The 23700-nt window shown below is 46.2% G+C and overlaps 2 protein-coding genes across 3 annotated transcripts; one reads left to right on the top strand and one right to left on the bottom strand.

Annotated features, from left to right (window-relative positions):
• Window positions 1-3573: 3573 nt before the first annotated feature.
• CTSZ (cathepsin Z) lies at window positions 3574-9071 on the top strand. Its single transcript, XM_054218315.1, has 6 exons — window positions 3574-3748; window positions 4400-4563; window positions 6292-6471; window positions 7070-7220; window positions 7491-7653; window positions 8110-9071. Exons 1-6 carry the CDS (start codon window positions 3609-3611, stop codon window positions 8221-8223), a joined length of 912 nt encoding a protein of 303 aa, XP_054074290.1. The 5' UTR covers window positions 3574-3608; the 3' UTR covers window positions 8224-9071.
• Window positions 9072-10818: 1747 nt separating this feature from the next.
• On the bottom strand, window positions 10819-20687 carry NELFCD (negative elongation factor complex member C/D). 2 transcript variants are annotated; one of them, XM_054218314.1, is made up of 15 exons: window positions 20541-20687; window positions 20040-20155; window positions 19510-19619; window positions 18354-18463; window positions 17923-18030; window positions 17172-17324; window positions 16274-16404; window positions 15674-15839; window positions 14893-15027; window positions 14207-14346; window positions 13412-13526; window positions 12982-13077; window positions 12618-12758; window positions 12122-12251; window positions 10819-11730 (listed from the first exon to the last, which is right to left on the bottom strand). In XM_054218314.1, the coding sequence occupies exons 1-15, from the start codon at window positions 20604-20606 to the stop codon at window positions 11696-11698; spliced, it is 1752 nt and encodes a 583-aa protein (XP_054074289.1). In that variant the 5' UTR covers window positions 20607-20687; the 3' UTR covers window positions 10819-11695. The 2 variants fall into 2 exon arrangements, with proteins under 2 accessions (XP_054074289.1, XP_054074287.1); XM_054218312.1 differs by lacking the exon at window positions 10819-11730 and having other exon boundaries at window positions 11765-12251.
• Between the last annotated feature and the right edge of the window lie 3013 nt (window positions 20688-23700).

Below are 23700 nucleotides of genomic sequence, written 5' to 3'. Positions count from 1 at the left end.
AACTTTCGAGCCGTAGCCTCCTACAATCACGCCGTTCAGCGCGCTGCCAGGCAAACCCACAGGTCGCTAATAAGCACCATTGCCAGCGTCTAGCTGCACGACGGAGGGGTAACGGGACAGGCTCAGTAATAAAAAAAAACCCTTGTAAAAACCTTTGTAAAACATAAACATAAGACTGAAATCTCAGTGATGTATGTTCATTAAACATTTAATAAGAATCCACCAATTTCAGCTGATCTAAAAGTCTGAATTAACTTGTGACTAACTTGCACAGATGCTCCCTCTCTCTTCCTTTCCTGACATGAAGAAACACAGTATTTCTTGTATTTCTTTTTCTTGTATATCTGAGACGTAGTGCTTCAGAACTTGCCAGGAAAATGCCAGAGGTGGAAACCCCGTTCCACTGCAGCTAACCATAGTGTCCTCTGTGCGAAACGTTTCTCTGCAGCAAAGGAAACGGTGCGAGGCTGAGCAAAACAGGGCCCGCTCCTGTTGCCTGCTGATAAACAGGGCTAATATCGCTGAGCAACAGAACCCCAGATCGGGCTGTCTTCTGCAAGCTTAGAGGAGTTTTACTACGTGTCAGGCAACTGTCAGTGCTTTGCAAGTGTTCCTTTTAAGGATAGGGAAAGGAACTATAATTAGGAAAGCACCTTAAATTATTTTGTACAAAAAGATGTCAGTGGAAGGACTTGACTCACTGAAACTACCCCCTTCATGGGGTGCTAGAGATAAGGAATCTCTGAGCTTCCATCTTGCTCCAAAAGAAAAATCAGCTTGTTCCAGACTTCCCCGCCACAGACGACTTCCACTTCTTCCACCAGCCAAGGGGGGAACAGCCAACTGCTCTGAAGGCAAAGTTTAGCACCAGGAGAGCACGGCAAAAAACGGAACAGCGAATGCTCTGTCATCCTCTGCCAAGCCATGAGCCCTCCTCAGCGGGGAGCAATAAAAGCAAGACTTTAAATTCAGTTTAATTTTTTCCCTTAGAACACAATAGTTTTATCATTTTCCAAAAAATAAGTATCCTCTAAACAGCTTAGTTTGCTCAGCAAGACAACGTAACAGTGGTTTCCATTGCCACAGCAGAGGTACTTACTACAATGGCAGTGGGCACCTTCTACAATTTCCTGAGACAAAATACTGGAAAGGTTATTTGGGCATTTACTTCGAAAGTGAATTTCACTTTATTCATGCACATTTCATATTTGTTTTCTGCAGTGATGCTTAGCTAGAAGTAATAGTTCAATTCTGAGTTGTCTATTCCATTGCTGCACGGACACAACGTGTCAGAGCTGCTGCCAGCAGATAAATACAACTTGCAATATTCGGTGTAGTCATCTACAATAGCCACAACTTACGAAGCGGCTGAAGATGCTCATTCACTGCCCAAAAAATTTGGCAAAATAATTTCAGCAGTAAATATATTCCAACTCTAACCATTCTATGATTCTATAGTCACAAACATCTCACAAAGACAAAAAGAAAAAGGGAAGTGAAAGAAATACGCAATCACTTAACATGGGGTTTTCGCTTGTTAAAAATAGCTCCCTGGAATCACTTGCCTCCTCTAAAGCACTTCCTAGCGGAGTCTTAAAAATTGTGGCCCATGACACAAAGCACCTGAGGCGCTCTGAGCAGCAGAGACGGGTTTGTGCCTCTTTTCCCTCCCTCAAACTGCATTTCTGCTTGGGGAAGCCCCGAGTATCTCTTTACACCAGACTTGATCTATGAAAAGCCGGTTCCTCCGTGGGTTTTGTCCGCGGGCTGCCACTGCTGAGCTGGGAGAAGCTGGAGGCTGGAGCTGCCGCGAGCTCCCGGCCATGGCGGAGGTGCTGCCCGGACCACGGCCGGCGTGGGGCTGCTGGCGAGGGCTGGGCTGGGGGGACCTGTGCCGCCGCGGGGACGAGGAGCAGCCTGGCCCCGGCACAGCCTGTCCCGCCATGCCCAATATCAGGCCCGGGCACAACGCCCCGGTGACGGGCGCAAGCTAAGACCACAAACACCCCAGGCTTCTTTGGTTACTGGGGTTTTTTTTGCTTCTGCTTTTCTTGGTTGTAGTTTTTTTTTTTTCCAATGCCACCACAGAACGCACTGGCAACAAATACGCATGTGCGGGGAGGCATTCAGGGACACTTTTTTTTCCATATGGTTTGCTTGGGAGGAACTAGCTTTCCACAGCAGCTGGGCAGATTGTTGAGAAGAAAGCTTGTCCAGCTTGAGATAAGCCTGGCTACAGGCCACCAGATAATCCGGGAGGGATCTGCGAATGGTTACCAGACGAGCTGACACTGGTCTCAACTAATCCCAGCTACATCAGGAATGCTACCCAAAAAATGTTGCATTCGACAGGCAATAAAGACTCCCTACTTCACATTTGCATTGCACTTAGTAAGAAAAACCACTTAAAGACTGCCTCCCGCTGGCAGCCGGGCCAAAGGAGGTGCCATGGGTGCAAGGAGCCTGTACGTCAAGCAAATAGGTCTTGGTACAACCAGAGTGGAACTGAGCAGCTCGTTACCTTCCCCGCGCCGCAGATCCACGGCCTGGCGAAATCGGGGCTGGCGGGACGTGAATCCACCTGCGGGGTCTTGCCTCGCTCGTCCCGGCCGCCACAACGGGGCCCTGCTGCGTTTGGTCCATCGATGATTGCCATGGCCGGCAGCACGGTGGCCAGGCTGGTCCTGCACCGCTGTCGGTCTGGGTGCCTCAGTCTCTCTGTGCATAACGTGGAGCTAATAAATCTCACACCTTTTGTGGAAAGTGCCGAGAGCTGAGGAAGACCCGCTCGGAGGGAAGAACTGGCTGCGGTTTACTAAACCTGTTCACCAAACATGAACGCTCTACCCAGCGTATGGAGAAGAGGCACCAGCAGCCCACCCACACGGACACTTAAACCCCTGCAGGCTTTCACTATTGAAAGTAGCAGATAGTAAAGAACCTTCAAACGTCCTGAACCCTAAAGAATAGCGTACAGAAAATGGGCACAGGCCTGAATTCCTTTGTAAACTGTAGCACAAAAGAGCTTGAGAAATTCAAAACCTGGGAGTAGCAAAATTGCCCCTCCAAGGTCCCCCCGTCCTGCCCCCTCCACGAGAGCAGCCGGTGGCAGGGCACAGCCCGACGCCGTGCTGCCGGGCCCGGCCGAAGGTAAAGAACCCCGTACCTCTGTCACCCAGGGGCTGCTGCCCCGAGCCCCCTCCTGCCCCAGGCCCTGGGCGACTGCAGCTGCGCGCCCAGCCACCACAGCGCTTTAACAGCTTCTCCTTCCCCCCCTTTTTTCCTGGGTGCGTGTCACCAGAATCGCTCCACTTCGTCGGGTGTGCGATGGAGACTCCCCCGGGTCCCCCCGCTCCCTGCGCCCCCCCGCTCTTCCTCATCCCCCGAGACGTTAATTAGCTGCCATTAGGAGGGACCCCGCGACCGTCCCGCTCCCAGCCGACACCCCTCGGTCACGACAGAAGGAACTCGAGGGAGGCTCCGCATCCCGCCCCCCGACCCCCGCCCCGACGAGCCGAGCCCCGCCCGGGCCCGCCCCGCCCGGCCCCGGCCCCTCCCCGCCGCCCGCCCCGGTCCCGCAGCCCCGCCGGAGCCCCGCCGGCCGCAGCATGGCGGAGCGGCGCCGCCGCCTCGCGTCCCTCCTGCTGCTGCTCTGGGGCTGCCTCTGCGCCCCCGCCCGCGCCGGCCTCCACTTCAGGGAGGGGCAGCGCTGCTACAGGCCGGCCCCGCGCCGGGACCCCGGCCTCAGGTGAGACCCGGCCCCGGCCCCCTCCCGGCGGCGGCGCGGAGCCGAGCCCGGAGCAGGGGCAGCCGCGGCGCCCGCCCGCACCGGGGCTTTGCAAACCCGGCATCGCCCGGCCTCGGGGGGCTCCCAGGTGCGGGCGGCGCCCAGGTGCGGGCGGCCCCGGCCCCGCCGCCCGGGGGGTGTCGCGGGTCTCCCCACTTCGGGGAGTTTCCCCGCCGCAGGGGGAGCTCGGGGGTCTCCCCGGGGCGGGGGGGGCCCGGGGGTCTCCGCGGGGTGGGTCGGGGCGGGGGTGTGTGTGTCGGAGGGTCTCCCCGGTGCGCGGGTTCGGGTCTCTCCCCGGTGCGGGGGGGTTCAGGTCTCTCCCCGGTGCGCGGGTTCGGGTCTCTGCCCGGTGCGGGGGGAGGCCGGGGTCTCTCCCCGGGGGGTGGCGGGGGTTCCCGGGTGGCCGCGGCGGTCACGAGGCGGCGCGGGCAGGGCCGGGTCACCCTGTCCGCTGTCACGTGACCCGCGCCGGCCGCTCGCAGCCTCGTTCCGAAACCCCCGAAAGCCGGTTTTTTTTGGGGGGAAAAAAAAAAAATAAATATCCAAGGAGCCCCTCGCTGGGCACCGGCACGGGCAGCCCGGCAGCTGGTGCCTTCCCCCCCGCCCCCGCAGGACCTACCCCCGCCCGCACGAGTCCCTGCGGGCGGCAGCGCTGCCCCGGAGCTGGGACTGGAGGAACGTCAACGGCGTCAACTTCGCCAGCACCACGCGGAACCAGCACATCCCCCGGTACTGCGGGTCCTGCTGGGCTCACGGCAGCACCAGCGCCCTGGCAGGTACGGCCCGACCCCCCCCCGGGAACCAGCACGTCATCCCCAGTGACTGACACAGCAGAACCCGGGCTGGGAGGTGTGTGGATGCAGCAGGCGCAGGGGGATGCCCCAGCCGAAGGTGAGGTTTGGTTTCAGCAGACAAAGCCGTCAGCGAGGCCCTCCCCATCCTCAGAACCACATGAGGGGGGCACGGCTCAAACACTGTCTGCAGAAGGAACGCAGTCACAGCCCCTGCCGGACCCGCACTGCGCCCTGGAGTAGGCGCGGGGGCTTCTGCCCCCCTGGGAAGTGTGGTGATGGCAGCAGCAGATGTGAAAGCAGTTATCGCATCTCCTTCCCGTTTTTGGTACCTCGGCCCGTCGCACGGCATCGACAGCAGCAAGGGGCTGCTGCAGCCGTGCCTGGATCTGAGGAAGCGAGAGAAGTCGCCTTTCGCTGGAAAGGCCCGCAGGGTATCGGCTTCAAGAGCCCTGGCATGCAAATGCCCCAACTACCACAGCGCACGGACAGCAGAGAGCTTTCTATCAGCCTTTTTCTTGGGAAAAGGGAAGTAGGGGTTTGCTTCAATTGGAGAAATATTCTCTCTAGAGAGGATACGTGATGATTTGCCCGCAGCAGTACCGTGCTGCAGAAGCACTGTGTGTGCAGGGGGCTGTCAGGGCATTAACCATGGAGGAGAAACAGAGGAAATTGTGCAGGAAGGGGAAGACAAGGCAGGTGTGAGCAGGCAGCGGGAATCGCGAAAGGATCCGTTCTTAAGCAGTACAAGAATACAGGCATGTATGAAACCTGCCATGAGGTAGTGAAGTACTAGGACAGATAAAATATTTAATTATAGAACTTTGCTTAAAGCTTAATTGTACCCATAGGTATGCCACTATGTGCATCTTTATAAGCATAAAAGGTGGACTTTAAAAATCAGGGTGTTTTTTCTGAACTGCTGGGAATAGCTGAAGTGTTCATTCCTTCTCTTGTTGGGGGAAGAGCGACTGGGATAACACCTCCCCGTCCTCCCAAGTATAGCCGGGCGTTGTTAGCACTAATAGGATTAAAAGTACTACAGCAGCATCAGCTAAGACTGTTAATGCACGGGGAGCGGCAGTTTATAAATACTCATCAGGAAGCTTTTCTGCCAAGTAAGCTAGTCCTTTCTGACAAAATAAGGCAGCAAAGCGGCGATGCCTGTCCAAGATGGCAGGATAACAGCGAGACGTTGACACAACAGCAAGGATATACTTCAGAAAGCTTTTCCTTGCTTTAAGTTTGTGAAGAGTGTGTCTGGGAGCCAGAGACCTGGGCTGGAGGGGCTTGTGACCCTCTGCGTGGGTTTATGCATAAATCTACTCCTGTAGAGAGCAGCGAGAGCTGCCTTTATGATGTGTATTTGAAAACTGCTGTCAAAGCCAGAAACAGATCTGGAAGCTTTCAGAAGCTGTGACATGAATTAAAGGGGCACTTCAAGGCTCTAAACAGATCTTACTCATCTGCGTATGTTTGCTGAGTTTTTAATGGAAAAAGCTTCTAATACAAGCCCACACCAGTAACCCAGGCTGCTGGTTTGAGTTGGGTCCCGCCGTGTGCCCCGCTGCCGGCAGCAGGGGCTTTTCCAGCCACAAGCGCTGGTGCCTGCGCACAGTTACGGGCTCGGCAGAACAGACAGTTTGAACATTAATTGCAGTGTGTAACCACCCACGTATTCCACCAACAAAACCCGATTTCTTATCCCTACAGATCGAATCAACATAAAGAGAAAAGGTGCGTGGCCTTCTGCCTACCTCTCTGTTCAGAACGTGATTGACTGCGCCGATGCCGGATCCTGCGAGGGTGGAGACCACGCGGGCGTGTGGAAGTACGCCCACGACCATGGCATTCCAGACGAGACCTGCAACAACTACCAAGCTAAGGATCAAAGTACGATGCTCATTTGCTTTGCTGTCAGGTTTCATCCCAGGTTTAGCAGATCTTAATTTAAAAAAAAAAAAAAGGTAGTTTCTTGGGTTTCCATGGTGCTGGTTCCTGCCTTTGCGTTTGACTGACAGAACAGGTTTTCTTTGCAGGCTGTGTGTCTCTTGTCTCCAGCCAGACAGCAGAGTGTTAAATCATGCTCAGACAAGTTTGCACAGCTAAATTGTTTTAACTTAATCTCTTAAATCCGTGATATACAATCTCTGATATACTGAAATATTTACAAGTGTCACTTCAAGCTAAACAAAGGAGAAAAGTAACTTTTGTCTGGCCACGCGTGACTGGAATAGTGTCTGCATCTAGAGAGAAGCACATCTGAAACGTTTCTCATCAAAGCACTTAGGCCTGTGAAGTGAAGAATAATAACTAGCGATTGTAGGGACTTGTAATGTGGTTTGCAGAAAGAGTGTGTATCAGTATTTACTCTTAAGTTGTTAATATCTGCCTCAAATAAGTTAAAAGAAAACAAAGCCTAGTCTTGTATCATTAATTCACTTGACGAAAAGCATTCTCTTGCAGTGATTATCTCACTCTTCTTTTGCAGAGTGTAAGAAGTTTAACCAGTGTGGAACTTGCGTCACTTTTGGAGAATGCCATGTGATAAAGAACTACACGCTCTGGAAAGTTGCTGACTATGGCTCTGTCAGTGGGAGAGAAAAAATGATGGCAGAAATCTATGCTAATGGACCAATTAGGTAAAAAAAAAAAAAGTCTTGAATGGTGAAAAAAGAAAATGTTTGTCTACTAGAAATACAGGGATTGAAATACTTGAGACTCGGTCTACTGCCTGAAACATACTTCTCCGCTCCAGCCCGTGTTGGCAGCTCTGCACTGATGTGCAGACTTTAGCTTGTTTGTAGATAAACTGAGCTCTGAAGTCAAAATGCAAGAAAACCAGTAGTTTTTCAGCCAGGCCCCTGCCCTGATCCCCTTGTATAAAAAACGCTTTCTCTGTTTTGTTACAGCTGTGGCATCATGGCTACTGAGAAGCTGGATGCTTACACTGGAGGACTCTATAGCGAGTACAACCCCTCGCCTGTGGTGAACCACATCGTGTCCGTGGCTGGCTGGGGCGTGGAAAATGGAACAGAATACTGGATTGTTCGTAACTCATGGGGCGAACCCTGGGTAAGGAAACATGGGACAAACACGTCTGCACAACAACTGCAGAGGAAAGGTGGGGTTTTTCACCTGGAAAGAGGACGCTGCAAGGCGAGCCTGGGGATAAGAAAAGTAAAACTTTCTTTGAGCTAGACTAGCAATTAAAAAATGAAACCTAACTAATCTGAAGACAAGGGTATTCAGACAGTTACTTGAGTCATTTCAACTCAATCCCAAATGCTACCCTTCCAAGGACATGCGGCTCCTGCTATGGGCAACTGTAAATTGCTGTAGCTGTAGGCAGAAGTGAAGTCCCGCAGCTGGAATGGATGAGGGGGCTGTAAACTCAGCAAAGCAGACTGCCCCCGTGAACCCATCTCCAGTGAACTCCTACGTTCACTTGGAGGTCACTTATATTTGGATGACAGAAGAGACTCGACAGCATACGTTTTCTAACTCACAATGCAAATTAATTCTTTACAGGGTGAAAGAGGGTGGCTGAGAATTGTGACAAGTGCATACAAAGGTGGAAGAGGAGGACAGTACAATCTTGCTATTGAAGAGGACTGTGCGTATGGAGATCCTATACTTCCTTGATGCTCTAGCGTACGTCTTTCTGTTTAGGAACCACTATGTGTGGAAGCTTCCCAGCACCACCTTTTTTTGTTTACATAGTCGTCATCTAAAACTCTTTCACAGCTCAACACCATCAGGCAGTTCTGCAAGACTAGCCCAGATAGATAGCCACACGCAATGTCTTCAAAGCCAAATAAATACAGAGCTGCCTTTAGATAATTTACAACTTAAAGTAACTTACCCATGAAAGTGTTGTCTGCCTTGATGCGCAGTATTTAAATCATACTGACTTAATCACGGAAACTCTGTATGTAAATCCCTGTATAGTTTTTTAAAATATAAGTTAGGTAGACATATTGGGAAGGAAAAACTATACTCAATATTTGGGTCTAGAGCTTATATTAAATTCTCTAACAGTATTGAGCAAGTATCATCTCACAGCGATGCGGACAACAAAACAGCTAAGTGTGGACATGATGTATTCAAAAAACTAAATCCTCTGTTGTTCCCTTGGCCTCCTGGTGAAACTGCTGTCGAAAGCCTCATATAATGCAGTTGCTTTTATCCAACCAAAATGATATAACAGGAATTACTTTGATCAAAAGACAAAAGTCTAAATATTTCTTAGTTATTTAATTAGTCTTGTCTTTGCTCAAATTCCTTGCTTTAATACGTGATTGGCTGTGCCATTTTTCTCCTAAAGCAGCAGAGTATAAATTGCCACAAGCCAGAACTCTTCGCTGATTTGAAGAACGGTAGCAAATTCTCTTCCTTAAAACTGAGACAGTTTCTAAGTGGCAAATCAGTGCCATATCAAATGTTACTAACTAGCATTGGTAATTGCATTTAATAAATGGACTTTTACATGACTGTATGTGTATTATAAGAGCTTATTAATACATGTTTTTGGTAGTCTTCTATCGTACCTAACAAGCAGTCTCACGTGGCAGACTAGCGACCTGAAGCTGGCCCAGGATGGTACTGCTTTTACTGGATTTTTTCTTGTGAAAGGGTTGGCTCAAACAAAAACTCACATTACACTACCTCTGCCCACACCAGCGGTTAAGATACAAGCTACAAGAAAGCATCCAACTTCAACAAGCAGGGGAGAGAAGAGACATTCAGATGTTGCAGAACATCACTCAAATGTCCATCTCCAAAACCTACCCTAAATCAAACCAACCTGTGAATTATGCCTCACTCAAACTTGAAAGTTAAAGCTTTCTAGTGGTGCAGAGGAAGAAAACAAAGTCTTTCCAGAAACTCTATTATCTGCTACCTTCCAGGTGGTAGTTTCTGCAACTGTGTAAGAAAGAAGTCTGCTCCTAATCAGAAGATAAGTTTGGCAGAATGGTGAAGACCCACACAAGAGTAAGAAAGACTGCTAGTGTCTCGGATGGAGCCGAGGTGGTTGTGCTATTTTGATCATTTCGGTCTCAAACAGCACAGCTTTTAGTTTTGTGACAATGAGAACATGTTTTAAACCTGAGGTTACGCCATAATCCAGTAGGCTAGGGGACTTCAAAGACTGACTTTTCTGGTTCATGTGGGCCCAGTTTTGGCTTCCTACACAAAAGAATCATACTCTGATCAGTAGGTGTTTGTCATCCACCATTCACCTCTTAAGCATGAAAGACAGTAATGCACATTTAAATCTAAGCAGAAGACAGACTTCCATTTGTCTCCTTGGCTTTGCTTTTCCACATAGTGCCAATAAAAATGAACGGGGGCAAGCTGCAGTGCCTGCTGCAATGTAAGTTCCATTGAGATAAGGACACGTTAGTATGACAGTACTGATCGCAGCATCATGGAAGTTTTAACTAGTTAAAATTCACCTATGTAGATAAGCAGAGAGGAACTCAAATGTTTGAGGAAGCGATACCAAGCTTGAGCACAGAGGAAAGCAGAAGTGTACCTTGTTTAAACAGCTAGCAAATTTGCAAGGGACACAGGAACAAACTGCTCTTGATTACCACTAAAAGATGATACATCCTAAACTGAAGCTCTATAGGGCGAAGTGTTTCTAATTAATTCCAAAGAAACGAAGTCAGGGGCTACAACCAGCCAAACTTGCATGCTAATTCAACCTAAAATACTACGAAAAGTAGGTCTCATGCAAGTGTAAATGGCGGGAGTTAGCTAGAACGATGGTACATCTTCTATTCAAAGATGTGCAAAGAAGTTCAGAACACTTCTGCAAAAGCAAGTTGTGCCCTTTTCAGGCTGTGCTTGAAGCCAACGAGAGCACTGTTAGAGTAAGCACAGTCGCTGTGGAGTATGTACGTGAGGGGCTGGCGGAGGAAAGGGAAGATGCGCTCCTTCTTATAAGGAGTTAAGAATCTACACGGCTGGCTGCTGTTCCAAGAATTATTGTGGTAGCTTAGAATTCTCATTCATGAATCACTGACAACAGAGAAGAACAAAGTGATTTCCTTTTTAAATGTACATCCACTTGGACCTAAAAATTATACCGTCTTTCAGAAAGCAGGTTCTTCAGAAAACAGATGTGCTTGGAAAAGCACAATGGGCTTGTCTATACCCCTCACCTGTAAACAAACAGTAGTTTCCCCGTGAACAGAAAGAAAGAGCGGTCTTAATGAAACTTTGAAAGAAATCTCTGAAAAAGAAAAAACCTTTATTTAAAGGTAAGTTATAATCTTGGGTGTATCCCCCACTGTTTGGCATCGACCAGGACAGAGTAGAGATAAGTATAAAAACGAAGCCACAACAAGCAGTAATGCAATTTCTGCACACATTCGTATTTTTGGACAGCAGTAGAATTTAGACATGGTAATGAAACTTACCAGTAACACCTGATGCACCTATTTAACAAAAATAGATTCTTAAAGATAACACACTCACATAGGATTCATCTGTTAATACAAAACTAACCTTGATTGTTATAACTCCACTTGCATCACACAAAATGTTTTCTTCATAGCAGTAAATATGTAGGATATTTAGAATTCTAATACAATGCAAAGGTGAGAAAGAGGCGTTGTGGCTTCTCTGCAGCACAGAGCCAGTCACACAAATTCCTAGTTGTGGAAACCTAAAGCGTTCAAATTTAGTCTTCAGAGAACTATCTGCAAAGTGGTTTTAGTAGGAACTACATTCCCCCTTCTTCAGGTTTTTATACTACACAAAGAATCATTGACAAATTCTGCAAATAACCAAAATAACATTCTTTGAAATAAATCTGTTTGTCTCCTGCTACCCCCTGCCATCAGAATGTTCAGATTTATACAGAAGATCCTTCACTATTATTCCATTTTCTGAAGTACATTAACAGTCCTCTGATATGAAGCTCAAGGTCCCCACACAGGTCAATCAAATGCCCTTCTGCCCTTTCTTCCTTGTTTCGGGTTTGTTGGTTTTGGTTGGTTGGTTGGTTTTGGTGGTTTGGGGTTTTTTTTGCTGCTGTGAATCTTACTGGCAGAGAGTACAGCAAAGTAGTGATCATGTGCTCTGCATTCTTGATGTTTTCCACTTCTTAGTTCATCATAATAAAGTTAGATTTGCAATGAGCTTAAAAGGAAAAAAAAAGTGTTCAGTACATTACTCTGATTTATCTGTTTGCATGTGGATTTTTGCATTTCGTAGATAATTAGGGTTTTAGGGTCTGGACAGATGTGTTTGGTTTAGGATAGGAAGGGAAGCAGTCTGTCATACACTCCTATCCTTTCCTCACTACTCTGTGCTAGTTCTCAAAACCTAGTATTTGTCTCCAAGTTTCTCACTACTACCCAGAGACTCTTGATCAAAGGAAAATTGCTAAACATAGGCCCTGAAAAGGGAAGTTATCCGTGAAAATATCTGGTAGGCATTCCTATTTTTAGCAATCCTCCTCCTGAACATTATTTACAAGTTGCAACAAATACAAAAGGAAGCAGGAATGCAAGGAATAAATGTGACTTACCTATGAACTCAGTGACCGGATCATGTTCTCCTTCTGTTTTAATAGTACCTGCAATACTTTCATTTTCCAAGATTGGAAGAAAAAGCTGTACAAAGTCTGAGGTATATGGAGGAGCAATCACATCCAGCACCTGAAAGCGCAGACAGAGATGGATTATTCTTCCAGTTAGAGGGGTAGTAGGGACAATATTTAATTCACAATACCAGTCTTGAAAGCATACAGGTAGTTGCACCTAAGACCTCTTGTTCTCCACACAAGTAATAAATTAAGTATTCTTGCAGTACTCTATCCAGTACCTTAATACTTTCAGAAGTCAGGAGCGAGCAGGACTAAGTCACGTCCTAGAAAATACTGATATTACATACATTGCTCAGAATCTGATCTCTTATCTTGGAATATTTTTGAATCTGAGGTAAGCCGATTTAATATTCAAACACAAACAATTGATATTAGAGTTTATTTCTCTATGTTAGTAAACACAATTTTCGCTGCTGACCTCTGTAACAAAGTATCTGATGAGCGAGATATCGGTATCTAGCTTCTCCAGGCATTTGCGGATGTAGCTGACGACGGGCAGGACGTATCCTCGACTGAGTAAGTGCACCATTCTATCCAAGAGAGTCTTCTTCAGCTCCAGCTGATAGTGCGGGGAGGGAAGAACCAACAGATTAGAACTTCCTCTCAGAATTGTGCCACTTTTACTGCTCGTTCTTATTGATTCAACATCCGCTGTGTTACTTTTTAGCCATGACCATATTCCTAAATGAAACTCTTAAAACCGCTGTGACAGCAAAAGCTGTTGTCTTGCATAAGCGTAACTAATACAAAAGAACACAAATACCGAATCCTTTGAGAATCACCTGCTCCATTACATCAAGCTGCGAATGTTCTGTTTCAAAAAGCTTGACAAGAAGCTGTAGAACTTGGGGATGAAGCAGCTGATGGCACGTACTGATCTGCAAACAAGACAGGAAAGCTAGATCCTCAGAACTTCTACTTAAAAACCAAAGCAGCACATTTTATTAGATGAGTTTACACTGATGTTCAGTACCAGTTGTAAATTCTTTTAGAAAAAGTATTCCACCGTTTCTTTCTTTGATGCCTAAGTTTTCCTAGGGTAAATAATGCTGAGGTGATAAAAACAAGTAATTAACTCTGACCAGAAACAGACTCATCTCTGCGTATTTACTGACTTACTGTACGTGATAGGCATTCAGTGAACTGGATGCACTTCCTACTACAAGCATCAAAACTTTTTACTCTCCAGCTAGGTTTTATATAGGCTTTTACCTCATCCAATAATGCCAGATGGACTGGGGTGTGATCAGTCTGCAGTTGGAAGTATCGTGGTTCTGACACTGTCCAATCCACCCACTTTAATACACCCATTGCCACCACTGGGAACCTACAGAAAGAGAGATCACTTTAGCACAGGAGCATAAAAAACAAATCCAAAACAACAACAACAAAAAAGCCCAAGTAAAAAACTCCCAGTAAATTAAAAAAAAAAACAACCAAAACAAAACTTTCAGTATATTCTAATGGTTGCTAGAGCTTCAGTTTAACTTAGAGCAGAACTCATAAAGATAAAAGAGTTCTGCTTGAAAAGTTGCCAGCACATCAGAAGTAGTTTGGAGGAAAGTTCTTTCTACAGACACTCCCGGCTCAGCACAAAATGCAAGAAATAGGCAGCAAAATTCACGTACACTCTGAGTTTGTTCCAGTTTATTCAGTATCTGCTATTTCATACTTTTAAGAGGAGAGGAAAGGACACATCTATTGCTAGGAAAGCTTTATTAGAAGACAAAGTAATCTCTCATCTTTTTCCAATGGCAGAGAAAGGCACGTTCTGTGACACAAGAAGGACAAGTTGTCTGTGGAGACCAGAATATGTGTCCTCATGAGAAAGATTCCAAAGTCAGATGTACGATTTTGAAAGCTGCTTTCAGACCACAACTTCACGTGTTCTACAGTGAGGATGTTCTCACAGAGCGGCCCACAAAGGCACTTCCCTTCAGCAGCACTGCCTCCCCTAACCAACACTTCCCTTCCAACAGCTGGGGCCCGGGACCAGTCTCTGCTCACCTGATGCACTGGTAGAGAGTGCTCAGTTCTGCGACCAACTCTGATGCTCCTTTGTTCTCATTGCAACACAGGTTGTGAACGGTTTCAATGGCTTTTGAAGTTGACTTGAGTTCATCCTTGTTTATGCTGACTCTTTTGTTCTGAAAAATTGCAAAGTTTGAATGCAAGGGTCATGAATACACAGGATGCCTGTGGTTATTTAAGGAAAGGAATTGTAACCTGTGATAAGCCCAAGATCACATTTCTCAAAACCTAGGCTCAAACACAAGTTTCAGAAGAGCTAATTATCGATGAGCTGAAGTACATGGATACAGAGATGTTTGCTTTACTTAATTCCCTAAGAATTACTTTATCCACTTCAGAGAATTAAATTTCTCTTCCTCTGAGGAGGAATACACATAGAGTTCTAATAGGACACTACTGCTGCTGATAATCTTTTCCTTGGGGGGGACGGGGGGAGAGAGCAAAAACACTCAGTGCACTCAGACTTTTATAGTACTATTTGATCATCTGGATCTACATTTTTTGGTAATTTCTGTTGAAACCAGAAACACTTCATATTAAAATAAATAAATTAAACTGAATATATTGCTTTAAACTGAGTAACTTCACGACCATAAGATTTTCTTTGGCACAATCAGGCCACTGTAGGTAAAAATAACGCTATTCACAGAGCTGAACATCACCTTTTTCCACATCTCTACTACACTAGCTGCATACGCCAGTATGTGAATATATTTGTGTTTGTGGTCCTGGTTGATCTTAGCACCTGGCTTAAACAACGACTGCATGAAGAGGTCCAGAAAGGCAGGTACTCGAATCTGTGAAGAAAATGAACAGTTTATTAGAGCCTGGGAATTACGAGAGGTGACTAAAAATATAGTTTTTGCATCTGATATACCTTGCACAGAATGAGATACAACACACTCCCCCTTGGGAGTAGGTTAGTTAGTTTTCTGAAGAAACCCAAACTTTTGATGAAACAAAGAAACAAAAAACCCCAAACAAACAAAGGAAACAGTTACAGACTATATTGCTACAGTATCTAAACACCACCATTCTTACCAGAACCCACCTTAGAAGGAGGCGGCGAGAAATGTGAAAGTGCCATTTAGGCCTGCTTAAAACAAACTGCAAAACCGGGTGGGTTTTTTAAGCATTTTTTATTTTTTTGTTAAAAGAAGTTAACTAATTCCTTGCCATCTTTATCTCCTATTGAGAACTTTTTAATGAATTTAATGATACGTAAAAAGACAACTTGGAATGATTAAAAAATAAAACCAAGCAGGAAGCTAGTGCAAAACAGAATACCAGTAGTAGTTTCACATGTAGACATTATTTAAAATTATAGAGGGATGAGTCTAGTGCTAACTTCTATTTCGTGTCGATACAGCATTTAGCACAACAAGAGCTCATATTTCTGAGCGCTAGTGAAGTTTCAGAGGTTATAAAAAGACAACTACTAACCAGTTCTACTGGAGGCGGGTCCATGCTTGTAAACATTTTGAACAGGACTGTGATATCGGCTGGATTCAGCGCTCCTTTGGACAACATCGCACCGAGAGCCTGGCACGCTCGAGGATAGGAGGCTGCAGTACCCAGTGCTAAAGTGATCTGACTAGCGTCATGGCCTCTAGGTGAAGAGCAAACACACACAACAGCTTATTTGCTTGATTTGGACGTTTTAGTTTTAGCCTCACTGAGTCAAGAAGGCACTTCCTATGGCACGGAATGCCTTAGGGCAGAATGCCTTATCTTGGGTAATTTATAGAAATAGGCCTGTATTTCCATTGTTTGTTTCTAAAATATTTGTAGAATAATAAAAATATTTTTTTTTTTTTTTTTATAGACAGAAACTTCAATTCTTTACTCCTCTTATTTCAGCTCTCCCAGCACATGACACTGAACTTTTCTGGTGCTCTATGCATTAAAGCTTGCTACAAGAACCGCTCTGTTGCGGCTAAGAATTCTCCTTTTGCTGGTAAAAGGCAATCGAGACCGAGCAAGAGACAGCAGTTTACACATTCCGGTGACTGACATTTCACTAATAATGTAACTGCCACTTACTTCTCATGAGCGTATCGCTGAACCTCCTGAGCAATCCGTCTGACAGCTGACCCTCCTTGCTCTTCTTGAGCTAATATGGACATCATAGATTGAGCAAAGAGATACGTATGTTCTCCATGGCACACCATCTTCTGTGGAAGCACACATCAAAAATCTTACCAGTCAACGAGAAACATGCAAGTATGCTTCTGGGATTACATTGCCACAATTGCAAAGATTTAACTGAAATCTACTGATCAAAGGAAAAAACACCAAAACCAACACACAAACAACTATGCAAGAAAACCAAAAACCCAACAGTCAAGAAGGAAGTATCAAGAAGCACAGTATCGATAGGCATTCATAGCATGCAAGAAGAGATGACTAAATGGAGAATTTTGTTTCTTAAATGCCAAAATTGAGATGAAATTCTATCCTACTTACACTCAGTACTTTCTCTGCAATATTTAAGTGTAAGAGAAGTACAAAGCCATCCAAAAGTCATTATGCTGTTTCACAACAGAGAACACATGCTGGGTTGATTTAGATGGCACTTTCACACTGACGTGGATGATAAAAAAAACTATTTTAATTTGCCAGGGGACTGACTAGACTGATCTTTAGATCTTACATTAAATGTGGGAGACAATAGTTCTACCTTCACCTTTTTACAATCCATTTAATAAATATAAGAATTGTCACACAAGCAACCCAAGGATTTCTTTGTCACAGACTGATCAAAAAGCACAAATTTTATTTTTGAACTCAGATACACCTCCTCCTCATAAAATTTTGTAAGACTTGATAAGCCGTCAAGATTCTCTACAATCCTGTAATGATTTGTATATCCTAACCAGAAAGGAAAACACTATTTTCTTTCTGCGAAAAAAGAAAAAAAAAAACAAACAAAACAACTTACAGCAAACTCAGGGAGGTTTTTTTCAAGGTTTTCTTCTCCTCCATCTAAAATTGTTGCCAGAGATGTACGCAGGACTCTGGAAAACACTTCCAGTTGCTGACAAGCTGTTGAAACACTGGTTATTTCCCCTTGATATCCAGCATCAGATATAAGCTACAAAACCAAAAACATCACAGAAAACTCCTATTATTTACATTTATATTTCAGATATTCTAACAAGCCTAGAAGAACACACAGAATGTAAGATGTGCCTCTGCATACACTTACTGGAATTCATGTTCATCTTTTAGACTATAGAAAAGGAAACGGGTAAAGACGGAGCAAAAAAAGTAAACCATAATGATATAAGAATACTTCAGACCACACCAAGATATATAACATTCTTTCCCTGTCACAGAAACATATAAAACTTGACTGAAATGTTCCATTGCACCAGAAATTCAGAATTTTCAAAAACAGATCAAAGAAAAAAAACAACCAACCCAAACAAAAACCACACCACCACGACCAAAAACCAACAGACATCAAAAACCCTCAGGAAGCAGTGCTTCAGACCAGGAAACTACACTTATTACTTGCAACCTGTAACATAATTCCTCCCACCAACATGTATTTGTACTGTTCTGATGTTTGAATAAGCAGCATTATGCAGGAATACATAAAAGATACAGGCAAGACCACAGCCAATACTTGATGCCAGAACAATAAGCCCTTTATGGATATTCTCACTTATTACACTTGAGTATACTACCTTCACAGTAAAATTAAGCATTAAACAGTCAGGATGGGCTTCTGCCAACTTGTAAAAGAGATCTCTCCACGTAGTATGTGCTATCATTTGCTCAAGCCAGGCTGGAGTCTGAAAAGATCGGAACAATAGAGAGAAATGTAAGAATATCTAGACGTCGAGATCATTAAAGTAAGGCTTTCAACCTCTCGGGAGTCCTGCGAGTTGTCATACAGGACTTTATTACGAAGGAGGATGCAGCAGGCAAAGCTTCTAAGCTCTCTAAGCCTCTGAGGACTCCAGTAAGACACAGCTGGTTTTCTGAAGCCAGTTGTTTCTTAACCAGAGATTTGAAGATATGATTTCCCTTCCCCCACCATCTACTACTCCATCGGATGAAGGCATCTATGTAGGATCCACTCATGTAAAGATAGCAACATGGATTCCATGCACACCTCTCCTTCCTCTGTAAAGATGGAATCCGCTTTCCGAGGGTCAAAATGCTTGATAAGTAAGCTCTTTAAATGGTTTTCTACAGTCTCCTGAACTTGCACTGGCTCAACACCTGTATAGAAGGAACAAAAAACTTGGCAGATGCAATCCAATCAAACATAGCAGCAACATCTTAACATTTTCAACAAGAACAGAAACTACTCAGGTATTTATCAACACGCAGAAGGTGAGAGGAGAGCCACCAATCCTACCATCAAGCCAAAATTAAACAGACAGATTTAGAGATTCTCAATCTTTTTTTCCTAAACGCAGACTGTTTAGGATCACAGACAGGTTACACTAGTCCTTTTCCTCTTGCTCTCTTCAGCAGTCATGCAAACAGCAACGCCAGTCATCTCACGAGACTGTTACTGGGCACGACACCAAAATGCATGTGTCTTAAACACAAAAGGGATTACCAGGGTTGGTGCCCAAACCCACCTTACTACAGACTAAAGTCCATCCTTTTAACGTATTGGCTATCAGTAGCTTTGACAGCATACTACAAAACAACGCACAAAGTAGTAATAAGTAGTTCTACACTTCCCAGATTATAGTAATCCTGATAGTTTGTAAACAAAAGTTCATACTAGCTAAGCACAAAGATACCACAAGATAATGCTAGGCATGTCTTGCAAGAGGCTGCTGAAGAATTCATAAGCAGACTGGCAACACAGAATTCTTGTCTCGGAGAACACTGGCATCCACGAGAACCTTCCATCTAACCACTGATCAACTGAAAGGGAACTGTGACTAGCAATAAGGTATTTGTGTTTTCAGTATTAATTATATAATACTATTACAAAACATCAAATATTGCTAACACCATCTATGTAACAGTACCCTTGCGCATGAAAACGAAAAGACACTATAGTTTATGCAGTTGCTTCAACTACACTACCCGTTATAATACAGTTTGTGGGCATTACAAAATATTCATCAACAGGTCACTTATTCTCTGAGCAGAATAAACATATTATTAAAAAGAATTTAGTCACATACAGGATGACAACTTTATAACGATCCGCTTCCTGAGTATGATCAAATTTGTCACCAATTCAGATATTTCTGACAAAAGAAAGACTATAGACACAAATTATACTGTATCATTTATCATACCTGTCTGAATGAGCCACTCCGCCAGCAAATTTACAGTCTGCGCCACTGCAGTGTAGTTTTCTGAGAGGAGCTGGATAACATTCTCTGGAGAACCTCCTGCTTGGAAATATCTGATGAAAGGATTGGAAAAGAACTATTTGAAAGTCATATTAAAAAAACCCCAAAGCAACTGAACTCTGAACAAAGGGAAAACAATCGCATCATTTATCTATTTTCACACACACTTCCATACAAAGTGATAAGACTGCACAGAATCACAGAGTGGTGTGCGTTGGAAGGGACCTTTAAAGGCCACCTAGTCCAACCCCCTGGAATGTTTCCAGGGCTGGGGCATCCACAGCTTCTCTGGGCAACGTGGGCGAGGGGCTCACCACCCTCAGTGCAAAACATTTCTTCCGTTTATCCAGTCTAAATCTTCCCTCTTTTACTTTAAAACCAGGACCCCTTGTCCTGTTGCTACAGGCCCTATCTACACTACAGGCATCTGCAACACATGCCATGCACCATAACACACATGAGGCTACACTCACCTCTTTAACGTGTTAAATATAGACGGCTCCATTATGTAGTCTGGGGTTGAAAATTTCTTCAGGCATTCTTGCTGCACTTCAGCATCATCTTCTCCCTCTCCATCTTCATCGTCTTGCTATCGCAAGCACAGCCCAGTCAGCCAGCCCCCGTCCCGACTCCCCCTCTACTCCCCTATTTCGGCTGGTTTTGCCCGCAGAAAGCCACGCACCGCGGCTCCCCACAGGGAGCGACCCGGGCAAACGCCACTCGCCGTTGTTTTCCCCCTCCCCGACCGGCCCAAGCTCCGGGCCCCGCCGCAGGGCCGGGCCGGGCCGGCTTCCCCGCCCGCCGCCGCGCTTTTGGCCCCGGCCGGAGCCCAGCCGCGGCTGCCCCGCCCGCAGGCCCCAGGGACCCCCGTGCGAGACGGCGTGCCCCGGGAGAGCGCTCCGCTCCGGGGGCGGCGCGGGGGCCAGCGCTCCCCTCACGGGCCGCCCCGGGCCCGCCGCCGGGCAACCGCTCACCGCCCCTCCGTCCGCCTCGTTGCCCCACTCCGCCGCGCTGCCCTCGAGGTAATCGGCGTCCTCCATGGCTCCTCCCGCCCCGCCCCGGGACGGGGACGCGCCGGCCGGAAGCGGGGCGGGGCCGCGCGCAATGGCGGGTGTCGGCAGCCTGAGGCGGCCGCCGCCGTGTGGGGCCGGGCTGAGGCAGGGGATCGCCGCGGCGGCGGCCCTCGGAGCGGGGACACCCGTCCCCTCTCAGCCGCTGGGGCCGGCGGGGAGTCTCCCGCCCCGGGGCGCGCTGACAGGGGCGGCGGGGGCCGGGCGGCCGTCACCGCACGCGTCGGCGGGGAGGCCGGTGCCTGGGGAGGGGTGGCGGAAACCGGCCACGAGCGAGCGGCCGCAGGTAGAAATGAAAGGCGGAGACGGAGAGCCGCGGGCCCGCCGCCGGGCGCCGCTCCCTCCCGCCCCGGGCAGCCATTGCCGGAGGGCCGAGGCAGGGCCAATACAGTCTGAGGGGACAAATAAAGCCAGAAGGGAAAAAGAAGCCAGTGGGGATTTAAAAGTAAACTTCCCTTCCCCACTAACCCTCCCAAAGGCTCCCAGCGCGGACCGGGATGGCAGGGAAGAGGGAGAAAGGGGTGTTGCTCCTTGTGTAAGGGCCGTGTCCTCGCACCGCCTGGGGCGTGGGGAGGACATCGAACACAGCAACAAGTTCATAGGAATGATCAAATGTGAGGGTAGAACTGAAAAAAACTGACAAGTAGGGGGAAAAGAAAAAGAACAGGGAAGATAACTTTGGTGCAATCTAAGTGGTAGGATTTTTAGGACCAGATTTTCGTGGGAAAGCTTTAGGACCAGCATTGGTGTAACTCTTGGGGAGTACCCAAAACTTGCCAGAGAGTAGCACTAACATTCTGCCTTTTCTCATCACAAACAAATTTTTGGGGGGTTACTTTTAGCCTAAGACAAAATCCTGAAATCTTTGATCTAAAAAAATCTTAATAAACCAACTGTAGTCCCTATAAATAACACTATCAGCATGATAGTGGCTGGTGTCATTTCTGGGTGGCGGAGAGCCCTGCGCTGCGTGAGCCCAGCTCTGTGTCCCCGCGGCCGCCGGGCCATCGGTAACGGGCTGATCCGTGGGATCTGCTCCCATACGTGGGCCGGATGCCCGCGGCAGCAGCGGTGCCCACCGCGGGACAGCCCTTCCTGGGATCCCGACCAGGCGGTGAGCAGGGGGGCTGGCCCAGAGGGCCCCCCGCCAAGGAAGGGACCGGGGGCTACAGAGACTGAGGAGGGGATACGTCTGAAGCGAAGGCTGATCATGCAATCTGACCTTAGGCAAGGAGACAGGCACCACTGAAACGGAGACCAAGGGAGAGAAACAGAGGCCCTTTGTCTCTCTTCAGATGGACTCGTGTTCTTCAGTTGTATAAGAGTTTAACTGTGAGAAAAGGGAGGGTGAGGGTGTGTTCTGGGATTGGGAGGGCAGCCAAGAGCATTGCTGATTGATTATTTAAAAGGTCCTTTATTCTCATTCAGTTTCTAACTGAAAAATAATAAAAAGAAATGGCATAGTCTTCCATGCAGTCCATGAAATTGCTTGGTAGGAAAGGCCAAAAACCCCCATTCAGAAATAAGTTGTTGTGGGATCTGTAAGAGACACAGTCCTTGTTCGAGGGTGGTCACTGTACTAGTTAAAGGGATTACTGCACTTAAAATTTCACTATAGAAAGCACACACCACTACCTGAACTGCAGCAGAGCGCGAGTAGTGCTGTCATATGCTGCCCTGCAGCGGTGAAGCAACCCTTTCTGGAACATTTCTTCAACTCTTTTGTGAGCCCAGGATAATGTTCTTTTTGCTCTGTCAACGGAAAGGAAAAGAGACTTTTCCAGAATTAAAGGCATGGATTGAAGTAGAGGCACAACGGACACATTCTCTACCTGTGCTAGACGATCGCTGGATTGCCTGCAGTCCGGAAGACGGTAAGGTAACATTTCAACGCTTACAGAAGCACTGGCCATTTTTTATGAGGAAAGAACTGGGAGTGAAGTGACAGGCTGAGGCTGGAGGCCAATGGAAATATCCTTGAGAAAAAGTTTTTGGCTTCCCTCCATTTAGTTAGCAGGCAATTTCCATTTCGTAGATGTGAGAAAATAATAGCGTACTTGGAACAGACAGTGTGATTAACTAGTCAGAACTACTGAGAAAATACCGGACCTGAATTTAACGTATCACAAACCAAGAAAGAAAAAGTATTTTCTGAGAGTCGAATAAGAAACATCTATATACGCCCTGTGCTTCATCAGCTCTTTTTTTTTTTTTTCTTGTAATGATGTACAGTGTTACAAGATGCAGGACAAGTTCTCTGAAGGTGATTTCAGAGCAGCTATCATACTACCTTAACAGAAGGTTCAGAAAATTTAAAATTGGAGAAAAAGCAAATCCAGAACTTAACTAACGTGCCAATTGAAACTGGATGGTAAAGCCACAAAGCTGAGACTTTGTGAGGCTTAGGAGGAGATCCTAGTTCTTTACAGAAGGCTCAAATGAAATCACTTTGTAGGCCAGATGTCTTTATAGGGGTAGGAGAGGCTTCCTTCTCATGACTGAAATCTGCTGGGCATCTCCTAGGTGGGGTATCTGGATCTGCAGTCTGGAGAATTTCATTGCGCCTGGAGCTTATGGCCTGAAATAGCACATCTTAGCTTCAGGAAAGCATTTTCAGAGCAGGTAAAGGTTTGTCTGGACTTGTAGGACTTCAATGGGAATTATGCTATGAATCTTGCTGCTTAGTTGAGGAGAAAAAAGGAACAGTCCACAGCGCCAACTGCCAGCGAGAGACATAGTGGTGTTAGACATTAACGATGCTAGTAATTTCAGCGTCTGGATCTTAAAACTAGAAGTTCTTTTGCCTTTATGTATTTATATCTCTTTATTTTGATTGCATTAACAGAAAATGATATTTTTTAATATATATAAAAAATGAACAATACTCAAAGCATTTACTTTCAACTTTCCTTGAGGAGAAAACTAGGGACCTGTAACAGCCAGACAAGTGCTGAATAGCCCTTTGCAGAAGAACTGCAATAGCCAAGCTTTCCCCACTCGAGGTCAGTAAACAAGACGCGAAGTCAGATAAAAACCAGCAGTTTCAAGGTATCGTTTAAACTGT

Source organism: Rissa tridactyla, chromosome 12, assembly GCF_028500815.1.
Source record: "Rissa tridactyla isolate bRisTri1 chromosome 12, bRisTri1.patW.cur.20221130, whole genome shotgun sequence".
NCBI lineage: Eukaryota > Metazoa > Chordata > Aves > Charadriiformes > Laridae > Rissa > Rissa tridactyla.
The sequence above is the reverse complement of the archived record's forward strand: the minus strand, read 5'-3'. Positions and strand labels throughout refer to the sequence as shown.

Bases quoted from the DNA above. Each gene is read 5' to 3' on its own strand.
- NELFCD (XM_054218312.1), bottom strand. From the start codon at position 20,606: ATGGAGGACGCCGATTACCTCGAGGGCAGCGCGGCGGAGTGGGGCAAC. The intron at 20,156-20,540 runs GTGAGCGGTTGC...TGCTTGCGATAG, and splicing joins ACGAGGCGGACGGAGGGGCG to CAAGACGATGAAGATGGAGA. The intron at 18,464-19,509 runs GTATGATAAATG...CCTTCTATACAG, and splicing joins GGAGTGGCTCATTCAGACAG to GTGTTGAGCCAGTGCAAGTT.
- CTSZ (XM_054218315.1), top strand. From the start codon at position 3,609: ATGGCGGAGCGGCGCCGCCGCCTCGCGTCCCTCCTGCTGCTGCTCTGG. The intron at 3,749-4,399 runs GTGAGACCCGGC...CCGCCCCCGCAG, and splicing joins CGCCGGGACCCCGGCCTCAG to GACCTACCCCCGCCCGCACG. The intron at 7,221-7,490 runs GTAAAAAAAAAA...GTTTTGTTACAG, and splicing joins TATGCTAATGGACCAATTAG to CTGTGGCATCATGGCTACTG.